An 11080-nucleotide genomic window follows, 5' to 3' on the forward strand; every position below is an offset into this window, starting at 1 on the left:
TGATTGGATAATTCTTAAAGGTTACATTTTCTTAGCTCTGCCCAGCTGTGGTTAGGGCTGTAACTCACATCCTTGTCTCGCTGACCGCAAGATCCTGTCATTGTCTAGCAGGCAGGCTCACGGTCATGCTGACCTTGCTCATTCTTGTGGTTTGCTGCTGAGCTTTGCAGCAGCTCTCAGGTTTCATGTCCTCTTTCTTGCAGCCATTCTTCCACAATTCCCATTTTTTCTTTTTGCACAAGCAGGACATTGTTTGTGATCTTTGTTACCTGGCGCATAATGCAAGAATAAGCTATTCGGATAATAAGCAGCATGGCAAAAATTATACTGAGCCAGCGAAGAGCTTCTGTTAAAATGGTTCGCATTCAAGGGGAAAGATTACCAAAAAGGCTAGCAAGCCATTGATCAAAGGGGTTGCTTTCTACTGTAAGCTTCTGAGTATGTTCTCGCAGCCATTGCAGTTGCTTATGGATGGAAGTGCTGTGATCGGATAGATTAAAGCAGCACATTCCTTCAAATTCTTGGCAGCCATGGCCCTGCGCTAGTAATAAAAAGTCAATGGCTGCTTGGTCCTGCAGTAGTGCATGGCAAAGGCTATCTACATCTGCAGCGAGCTCACCCAGCACGTCTGAGGTGGCATTCGCCTGCTTGCCTGCCCAACACGCGAGCTTTTTGAGCTGGGTGAGGGCGTGTGCTGAGGCGACCCCTGGTGCTAGGAGTGAGGCAAAAAAGACAGCAGGGGGTTCCCATAATTCCACATTGTCTCTGCAATCAGGGCCTAACTGACGAATGCTCCGTCGTGATCGTTTGTGCGTGATGTTTAGGATTTGCTGGATGCTAGGGGCAAACATTGTTAGCTTCCCAAAATAACACGGCCCTCCCATCGGCTTAGAAGGCACTCCTGGCTATGCTCTATCTCCGCAAATAAGGAAGGTTCCCAAGGGTAATGCCCTAGGTTCTTGTGGAGGGTCATTAACTGGCCACACTGAGCCATTGCAGTAGGCTGTGCTGTTGGAGTACCATGAGGTGGTGGGGCTCAGTCATGTGCTATCATTGATCGGCTGTTGGGACCTTAAATTGCCGTGATAGCCATAGTATCCAAACATAAGGCAATAGGGACCAGGCTGGGAACCTAAGAGATCTAGCTCTTGCAGTTCGAGCGTAGATGTATTAAGGCCTAGGGCGATTTTTTGCGCTTGGGCGGCTAAAGGGTTCTGCTTAATTTGAAGGGTCTTGCAGATGTCGAGCGTTGTGCTACCGCTCGTAACAACACAAAAGGCCAAGAGCACGGCTTCTGGCTCTTGATATTTAGAGGTGTAGCTTTTGAGGCTACTGGCCTTTGTCAATGGGACCCCGATAAGGCAGGTACGGAAGGGATCGGAAGGCGTGGCTAGTGATAAGCAGAAGGACTCTTGGCCTGTCTGGTTAGCCCAGGTGACCCACATGTTCTCTCGGTGGTCTATGCGGTGCACGATCGCCCTGGCGGTCCACCCTAGGGACCACAGCAAAGCGACGGCAAAGGCGGTCCCAATCCCCATCTTCAACCTCCCACAGCTGGGGAATTTTGAGCCCTACTTTGCAGCGGTGCCCCAGTATGTGTGTAGTTGTTTGGGCTGTCAAACGGATTACTGCCTGCCTGAGGTTCCACGCCAGGACCCACCGCACTCTTGTGTCTAAGTCCTCAATGAGGCTGACCGCTACTCCGGTGGGGTATCCTGTCCAATCGGCCAAGTCTCTGGCCCAGGACCTCTGCGTCCACCTGGAATAGCAGTCGTGGCACCACCGGGAACGTAATCGCTCTTGGAAAATCCACACCTTGCGATGACAACCCTCACACAGTATTTTTACCCAAGCACGACACCTTATTTGTCCGCAGTGTAAGCAACTGTTACACTGCACACCTTGGCACCCTTGCCTCTTAATCAAGCTTATTAGGTCCAATAGTTCCCGCTGAGTAGTCCAGTGGAGGGATTGACCCAAAAGTTTCTCGAGTTGTTGAAGTGGATCTCAAGTTGCTAGGTGGAGTCGGAACAGATGTCTTTGCCTGATCTCGTGGCGACTCTCTGTCATCTGCTAGAGCAGGTCGGGTCCAATGGCTCGGTACCCACAACGGACCTGACTGTGCCGTAGCCCATATGAAATGGCTAAAGGTGTCTATGGCGACGTGCACATACTGTAGTTTACCAAAAGCAGGGACATGGGTTACATCCATCTGCCAGAGGCTATTGGGACCTGTTCCGTGGGGGTTGACTCCGATTCCTAGGCCTAGTCCATGATGACCGCATGTGGGGCAGGCTCGTACAGTACCCCTCGCGTCTTCCATTGTAATGCGGAACTGCCGATGCAAACCTTTGGCATTCTGGTGGAATGTCTCATAGGCTTGTCGTGAGAGCTGAAATTGATCGAGGGGCACAGCAATGGCGGTCACTAGTCGATCTGCGAGGGCATTGCCTTCTCCTAGGCCTTTGTTCCACTTGTGACTGCGGATGTGGAGTACTGCGTAAGCTTCTTCTCGCTGCTGTACTGCTTGTCTTAGCTGGCACAGTAGGGTAAACAACCTTTTATTGGACACTTCTTTAATGCGAGCAGTTTCGATTCGCTGTGCCATGCCCGCAATGTACAGGGAGTCTGTAATGATGTTGACGCGGTCTTTCAGACAGTTGCTGAGTGCCCAAACGACAGCGGCCAGTTCCAGTGTCTGCAAGGAATCATCTGGGTCTGCTGGCAGGACATGTTGGCACCACTGTTTGCTGTCGTGCCATATGGCGGCGGCTCTCATCGATCTTCCTGCGTCGGTAAACACTGTCGTGGCGTCTCACAAGGGTTGTAGCGAGAGCTTTGGCTTAGGCATCCAAGTGTGTAACTGCATCCACTGTAGCATAGGCACTTTAACTGGCCGGGTATCAGCTGGAGTCCCTTCTGTGAGCAGGCTGGCGCGGAGGGCATTGGAATGCTGTAGATACCAATCTAGTACGTCTTTCTTTATGGGGACATAAATGGTGTTGGGTTCTCGGCCTGTTACTTGAAGTGCTCGATCTCGCCCTTTTTGGATTAGCTCGGCCAGATTTTCAATTTGCTCTTGCAGTGTTGTCTTTGGCTGCAAGGTCGAAAAGAGCCATTCTAGGACTCGTGGCTCCCCCATTTTCTTTTCTTGTGTGAGAGTGGCGGTGAGCTGCTTGGGACCGGTAAGGATTGTAAGGTGTTGGGGAAGATGAAACAGGAAAGCCTTATAAATATGATTGCCTGACAAAAGATTTTGGGAATATGAAAACTATAAGCGACATCGAAATGAAGGCCACCTTTGAGATACCAAGTCTTAGTTACTGAACAACTGGAAAACAATGGTATGGCCGACTGAAGGTAATCCCCTCTTGATTGAACAATACCCTCTGCTTGCAGGCAGGTCCAAAGGTCAGAGCAGACCCTACTAGCTCAGCAGAAGGGGTCCAAAGAGTAGTTTTTAGGAGTTAAGATGTAACACTCTATGGTAATATAAGAATTCTTATAGGCTGTATGTAAATGCTATAGGATTTGTATCTTGTATTAGATTGGTTAGTGAAAATTAGAATATTCAGTACAGAAGATGATTTATTGTATTGTAACCAGACTTCACAGACCAGTCCACTCTACTTACTCCCTTACCCGCTTACACTCTTGCTCTCTTGGGCCTGCTCCGAGCTGTGGCTGGCATCTCTAAGCAGTGCCCCTGTACCCACGCCCTTTGCAATAAACCGCATGTTCCAAGATCTGACTTCAGAGATCTCTCGTCTCCGTCCGTCCCGACCGTCCAACCCACCCAAGCTCCTACAGTCTGGCGCCCAACGTGATTGAAGGCCTGGTTCAGCTTTTTCCATCTGTGGGAGACTTCTCCATGGACGGTAACTAAAAGACCAGTTATAGCCACCTAGAACGTGTCATGAGCACGGCATACCGTTGCTGCACATCGTAAAAGCCGAAGCTCTATAATTCTGCCGAGGCAGCCCTCGAGCACGGGGATTACCTGGAGCTCTTGGAGGGAATTGCCTGGCAGTCCTCGAGCACAGGCAGCCACTGCTGCACAGCGGCTCCCTGGAGCTCTTTGAGGAAGTTTGCCGTGGCACCCCTCGAGCACGGACACGCTGCTAAGCAGTGCCGACCGGAGCTCTAAGGAGGGACCCTGCCGCACACCCCGAGCACAGGCGAGTAGTGCTCAGCACCGCCCGCACTGGAGCTCTCAGTGCAGACCCACCTGTGAGGTCCCGAGCACTGAAAGCCGTTGCCAAGCGACGCCTAAAACCGGAGCTCTGAGGAAGGACCCAAAAGCAGCATCCTGAGCGCCGAGTGGAGTGCCTGGCCAGTCCCCACGACGGACCTCTGACTAAGGACCCTGCTCCTGCGACATCTAAGTGAGTATCATACTGGTCTAATAATGGGACAAACTCACTCTGCCCATGACAGAGATCTCTATAAGCAACTTAAGCATTTCCTAAGCTCCAGTCCAAGTCAATTACCTAAACAGGAGCTAAAAAATCTCTTAGAATGGACTCGGATTAATTTCCCAAATGCTGACCGTTCAGCCGTCTTTACAATAGACTTCTGGGACACAGTTGGGGTTAAGCTCTTTAATAATGTCTCCTACCGGGATATGGCTGCCGCGCAGCTGATCCCAGCTTGCAGAGCGCTGGTGGAGCTGTTTGCTGCGAAGGCGCCGCCCGCAGCAGTCACCCCGCCGAGCCCGGCTCCTGCTGCGAGCCCGCCCCTTGCCGCCGCGAGCCCGCAACGGGGCACGGCCCCCGCCTCTCCACCGGACCTCGCGGCTCCAGTACCCGCGGTCCGGCTGACTCGTGCCGCCCCGCCCCCCGTGCTCGCGGTCCCGGCACCCGTTACCCCGGCCCCAGCCACCCCACCGGACCCTACGGCCCCTCCCACCGCTCCCGCCATCCCCGCCCCCGCCATCCCGTTCGTCCCTGCTGTCCCGGCTCCCGCGGTCCCCGCCCTCGGTTCCAGCGTCTTCGCGGCCCCGCCCCTCGCTTCTACCACCCCGTCCGCCAGTGTCTTCACGGCCCCGCCCCTTGCCCCTGCCCCCACGTGCCCCCCCCCCGTTTCCATCATCGCGGCTCCACCCCCCGCTGCTGCCGTCATTGTTACCCCACCCCCCGCTGCTGGCATCATGGTGGTCCCGCCCCCCGCCGATACCCCTGCGGGGCCGGCGGCTACCCCCCTGCTACCTACGGGTGCTACCGCTCCCCCAGCCGCGCCTGTTATGGCCATGGCTGCCATTATATCCAGCCCCCCGCAAAGCCAGGCAGCGACCCTTCTTCCAGCCCCCCAGGTCCCCCTTGCCGCCACCGACACGGTGCCGGTGGTAGCCAACGTCCCATCCGCGTCCGTCGCTGCTGCGTCTTCGCAGTCTCCTGCCGCTCCCGAACCACCGGTGCCGACGGCGCCAGTCACGGCCGCGCTGGCGTCCCCGGCGCCCCCTGTGCACGTTGCCGCAGGAACCCCGCCCCCTTACCCTGCCGTTCAAGCGCACACAGCACGCCCCGAGCTGTCCCCCGGCCCCACGGCAGCACAGATGCCTACGTCTACTCCCGTCCCTGCTGGCGTTCCTGCGCAATTCCCCGATCCCGGCACACCATCGCTCGCGCTGGGACACCAAGCGCCCCAGCCCCACGAGCCACCTGGTGCCGGTGCCGCAGCGTCTGCACGGATGGCTGCAGCCTCCTCCGTGCCTGCCGCTGCCCCAGCCCCATCTCCCGGCACCGCCGCTCCGGCAGCGCCGTTCCTGCCCGCCGCACTAGCACCCACCCCAGCCCAGCCTACAAGCTCCCAGCGGCAGCACGCCGCGATCCAGCCGCCGACTGGCCCACCATTCGCCATGGCCCCACCGCAACATACTCCCGCCGCCTCCACGCCGGCCCTCCTGCCTCCCGCCGCCCCGGGATCATCTCCTGCCGACGGGGCAGCCCTGCCGCCGCCGCCCGCCTCCGTGGCCCCAGGCCGGGCCCTGCTGTCTCCACCGCAGCCTCCCGCTTCTCAGCTGCTGAATAGTGCGGTCCCACCGCCACCGGCATCCATGATCGCCCCATCGCCCCCTTCCTCGACAGCGGCCGCAGCCCCAGCCCCTGGTTCTGCAGTCCTGCCACCTCCCGCTCTCCCCGAACCGCCCGCCACACAGACTGCCGCCATCACAACCTGCCACGTTGACCTGATGATGCAACCCACGCATGCGCAATTGCTGCAACCCCCAGACCAGCGATATCACTTCGCTCACACTCCTCCAACCACAGCACCGCTCCCGGGACCAGCCGCACACAGCAGTTATCCAGCCGCACACAGCAGTTATCCTCCCGCGGCCCCGCCGCCACCCCCCACGGCTTTCACCTCGTCTTTAATACAGCCACCCGCACTCCCTCCGCCGCTGCCGAATTTATACACAGCACCACAGCAGCAGTATCCCGCATCGCCTTGCCCTGTCCCTCCGCCGCCTGCCTCCCTGCCTCCGCCGCCGCATCCCGGAGCCAACCCAAGCAGCACCGAATCACGCCCGCATCCCCTCGAACACCCAGCCGCGCTATCGCCCTCCGCACTCCTGGCACCGAATGGGACTACTTTGTATCACCAATCGTTCGCACAGCCACAGCCAGGCACACAAGCCGTGCAATGAGGAGGGGGAGGGTGGAATATGACACCTGCTTTAATAAATACAGGACAGACTGAGAACTATTTTGCCCCTGCAAATGCCAACACCTTAATCCCAATACAAAACAATTCCAAAAAAGAACTAAGTCTGTTCCCAAAGAGCTCCGGTGTCCCCCCAGTGTTTGGGACAGATTTCTCAACCCAAAATGAGACACTAAACCCTGAAAATTCGCCCGCATTAATCCCAAAAGTAGAAAACTCCCAAAAATGTTTTAATAATTTTCAATTAACAGACTGGCATGAAGTCAGACGCCAGATTTGCAAAGAGGAAAATCTAAATCCTTTAGCTATGCCTGTACTATTCAGCCAGCAAGCTGGTGGTCCTAGAACATGGCAAGCTATCCCACACCATGAGATTAAAGAGTTGCGGAAAGCAATAAAAGACAGTGGTATCTGCTCCCCGTATCTTAAACAACTGCTAAAAAGTACCCTAAAAGGAACACATCAAACTTTAAAGCGCATTTTAAATCAACAGAAAGGGGGAAAAGCCCAGGCTACACCTCAAAGAAGGTTGAATAAAGCCTTGTATGTTTTTAATTTCTTGAACAGCTCTGCAGAAGAGCCTGACCCCCTCATTTTCAGATATTTCTTGAACAACAAAAAAGCAAAATTGAAAGAACACCCCCTAGTTTTTAAGAATTTAGCATCAGGAAAAATAGAAAGACCATATGATCTTATAATGTGGGGAAAGGGATTTGCATGTCTCTCCACAGGTGAAGGAACCAAGTGGATTCCAGCAAAGAACATGAAGCTGTACCACACATCAAAGCCCGTTGTCGGTTCCACTTCAGCCAGTGACCCCGCGAGTGGAAGCCGAGAAGCCAGCACTGAAATGTGAACTAGGCAGAACCACTGAGAGAAGATCGTCTGCCAGAAACGGCTCAAGAAAAGAATGGAGTTCTAGTATTATTTGTGTAGATGCATGTTGCTTTTAACCTTTTGTTTTTGTTTTTGCAGTGAAGCTTTACCTGTAAATCAACCAAAGACAAATGTTTGGGTTGTTTTAGCCAAGTCCGCAGGCTCCGACACCATCTGTTTATCCAACAAAAGCCCTGACAAACCTTTTTCAACCTGTTTAGTTGGAATACCTTTTCCAGAAGGTTTTGATAATGTTACTCTTGATAAATATTGGCCATATGACGATCATCACATTTCTCCAACTCCCAGCCATAGACACCAAACTTATATTGATTATCTTTTATTAGCACATGGGCATGGCTGTGAAGATTTTGAAGGATTATGCTGTATGAACTTATCCGATCATTCTGTTTCCATTCACAAACAGCTACAAAACCTAAGGGACCTAGCTAACCAAATTACAACAGATGACCCGTCTTGGCTAGACAGTTTGTTTGATGGTTGGAGCTTTGCACCTTGGCTAAAGGAACTCTGTAAAATAGGCTTGATTATTCTAGTAATAATAATTATAGTTTTAGTAGCAGTACCTTGTATACTTCAGTGTGTGCAAAAAATGACGAGTAGGACTATGTCTAATATCTTAGTTGTTCATCAGAACGGGGGAGATGTTGGGGAAGATGAAACAGGAAAGCCTTATAAATATGATTGCCTGACAAAAGATTTTGGGAATATGAAAACTATAAGTGACATCGAAATGAAGGCCACCTTTGAGATACCAAGTCTTAGTTACTGAACAACTGGAAAACAATGGTATGGCTGACTGAAGGTAATCCCCTCTTGATTGAACAATACCCTCTGCTTGCAGGCAGGTCCAAGGGTCAGAGCAGACCCTACTAGCTCAGCAGAAGGGGTCCAAAGAGTAGTTTTTAGGAGTTAAGATGTAACACTCTATGGTAATATAAGAACTCTTATAGGCTGTATGTAAATGCTATAGGATTTGTATCTTGTATTAGATTGGTTAGTGAAAATTAGAATATTCAGTACAGAAGATGATTTATTGTATTGTAACCAGAACTTCACAGACCAGTCCACTCTACTTACTCCCTTACCCGCTTACACTCTTGCACTCTTGGGCCTGCTCTGAGTTGCGGCTGGCATCTCTAAGCAGTGCCCCTGTACCCACGCCCTTTGCAATAAACCGCATGTTCCAAGATCTGACTTCAGAGATCTCTCGTCTCCGTCCGTCCCGACCGTCCGACCCACCCAAGCTCCTACAGTAAGGTCTATAGGTGCTGTGAGGTCTCGACGCGCTACTGCTCGCTGTGTGACTAGGTCACTTATTTGTTGAATTTGTGCTTCTTGTTGAGGCGTCAGGTGCACTGGAGCTGCTGAGTCAACACCTTTGAGTAGGGGGCGCAGGCGGTTAAGGTCGTCGTTGGACAGGCCAACGACTGGTCGCAGCCACTGCAGATCTCTGAGCAGGCGTTGCGCATCGTGGAGTGTGCGCACTTTTGTCTGCAGCGCAAGTTTTTGAGGTCGAATGTGCGATTCTGTGATTTCCCAGCCAAGGTATTTCCAAGCAGGAGTGCGTTGAATTTTCTCTGGCGCGACTACTAGGCCGTGATGCTTCAGTTGCTCGATCAGTTTTTGCTCTTGCACTGGGGTGAAGGGCTCTGGCTGAGCTAGCAGGATATCATCCATTTAATGATAAATGATTGTTTGTGTCCACCTTTGCCGAAGGGGTTGCAAAGCAGCGTCTACAAAGAGCTGGCACAGGGTGGGAGAGTTACGCGTGCCTTGCGGCAGCACAACCCACTCAAAGCGTTGTGCGAGGCTTTGTTTATTAATTGATGGTAAGGTAAAGGCAAATCTCGGCGTGTCTGCAGGGTGCAGGCAGATGGTGAAAAAGCAGTCCTTTAGGTCTATGATCAGCAGGGGCCAACCCTCGGGTAGCATTGCTGGGTTGGGCAGCCCTGGCTGTAGTGCTCCCATTGCTTGCATCTGGGCGTTCACGGCCCTCAGGTCATGTAGTAGTCGGTACTTGCCAGATTTCTTCTTGATTACGAATATGGGCGTATTCCAGGGACTGGTAGACGGCTGGACATGACCTTGGTTTAGCTGCTCTTGCACCAGGGAGTGTGCTTGGACAAGACTTTCCTCTTTTAGCAGCCACTGATCAATCCATATGGGATCGTCACTGAGCCACGTGAGTGGAATGGGGAAAGTCCATGCAATGGCCGCTATTGAAAAGCCGTTTCTGTAGTGAGTACTGCTCCGATTTGGCTGAGTACATCACGTCCGATCAAGGCGGACACGCCCTTTGGCAATGGCATAACGGTGACTGCAAGGGTTAGCTGGCGGCCATCAAGCGCTATTTGGATGAGGGCACTCCATTGTACTGCTGATGCTCCCCCTACCCCTTCTACTGCTCCGGCTGCGTTTTGAAGGGGCCAATGTGGCGGCCATTCTTGGTGGGAGATGATGGTGATGTCGGCTCCAGAGTCTAGGAGGGCTCACAGGTGAATTCTTTCTGGGCCATGGCTGAGCGTAATGCGGACTACTGGTCGAGAGTTCATAGGTACTGTCAAGACCGCCAGGCCTCCTGTTGATCCGAACCCTCGGTTGCCTCTGGGCTCTAGGGTGCGGCTATTCGCATCTTGGATGAGGTGCGGCAGGGGAACTAGTTGAGCTATCTTGCTGCCGGCAGGTATGATCAATGGGGGGAACTGTGCTTGAACCATGATTTTAATTTCCTCTGTGTAGTCAGCATCAATGAGTCCGGGAATAACGAGGAGGCCCTTCAGGGCTGCTGAGGAGCGGCCTATTAGTAGTGCTCCATAGGTTTGTCCATTGTGCTTTAGAGGGCCACACACCCCCGTGGGTGCGCATATGACTTCTTTGTTTGCAAGGACAACGTCTACTGTGGTTGCCAAGTCCAAGCCGAGGCTTCCTGAGGTGCTGGGACGGAGGCGACCGGCTGGCTGGAGTGGTTGGGGTGGGGTGCTGATGCTATTGCAGGAGCCGCTGTTGGTGTCATCGCGCCGCGGCTCCGAGCGCTCGGCCTCCCGTTTCCCTGTCTATGTCGGCATGCTGAGGTGCTGTGGTTGTCCATCTGGCATCTCTGACAGCAAACTCCCGAGGCGGTGCACTCTCGGCGAATGTGTCCCTGCTGTCTGCAGCGGAAGCAACGAGGACGTGTGGGGCCCCTCGGCGCTGCTGCTGGCTTGGCCTGCAGGGGGGCTAGGGCGGCCAGTACTTGCCCCTGGTTTTCTTTGATACTGCGCCCTACCTCTCTTACTGCCTCTACGAGCATGGCACGCTCTCCTACGGGGACCCTGCTCATTCTTTCTAGCATTTCTTCTACTGTGGCATCCCCTGGCAGAGTTACTAAAATCGCCCGGGTGCTGGAGTTTGCGTTTTCCATGGCGCATTGCCTTAACAAGGCGCCTTTCATCCATTCTTGCACCTCAGACCTGTTAATGGCATCTGTAACTCGATCAATGAATGATGCAAAGGTCTCATCTCTACCTTGCTTTATTGC

The 11080-nt window shown here is 53.4% G+C and overlaps 1 protein-coding gene across 1 annotated transcript; it reads left to right on the plus strand.

The window, feature by feature from the left end:
* The first annotated feature begins 4624 nt into the window (after positions 1–4624).
* Positions 4625–10223, plus strand: LOC116437363 (vegetative cell wall protein gp1-like). The gene is made up of 3 exons (XM_032095032.1): positions 4625–6115; positions 8950–9081; positions 10179–10223. The coding sequence occupies exons 1-3, from the start codon at positions 4625–4627 to the stop codon at positions 10221–10223; spliced, it is 1668 nt and encodes a 555-aa protein (XP_031950923.1).
* The last annotated feature ends 857 nt before the right edge of the window (positions 10224–11080 follow it).

The sequence above is a fragment of the Corvus moneduloides genome, chromosome W (assembly GCF_009650955.1).
Source record: "Corvus moneduloides isolate bCorMon1 chromosome W, bCorMon1.pri, whole genome shotgun sequence".
Classification (NCBI taxonomy): Eukaryota; Metazoa; Chordata; class Aves; order Passeriformes; family Corvidae; genus Corvus; species Corvus moneduloides.

What these genes read in the sequence shown, in the direction of transcription:
- LOC116437363 (XM_032095032.1), top strand. Translation starts at nt 4,625, where the DNA reads ATGGCTGCCGCGCAGCTGATCCCAGCTTGCAGAGCGCTGGTGGAGCTG. An exon ending in CCCCAGCCCCTGGTTCTGCA is followed by an intron (nt 6,116 to 8,949) that starts GTCCTGCCACCT and finishes ACCTTTGAGTAG; the next exon opens with GGGGCGCAGGCGGTTAAGGT. An exon ending in GCAAGTTTTTGAGGTCGAAT is followed by an intron (nt 9,082 to 10,178) that starts GTGCGATTCTGT and finishes TCTGGGCTCTAG; the next exon opens with GGTGCGGCTATTCGCATCTT.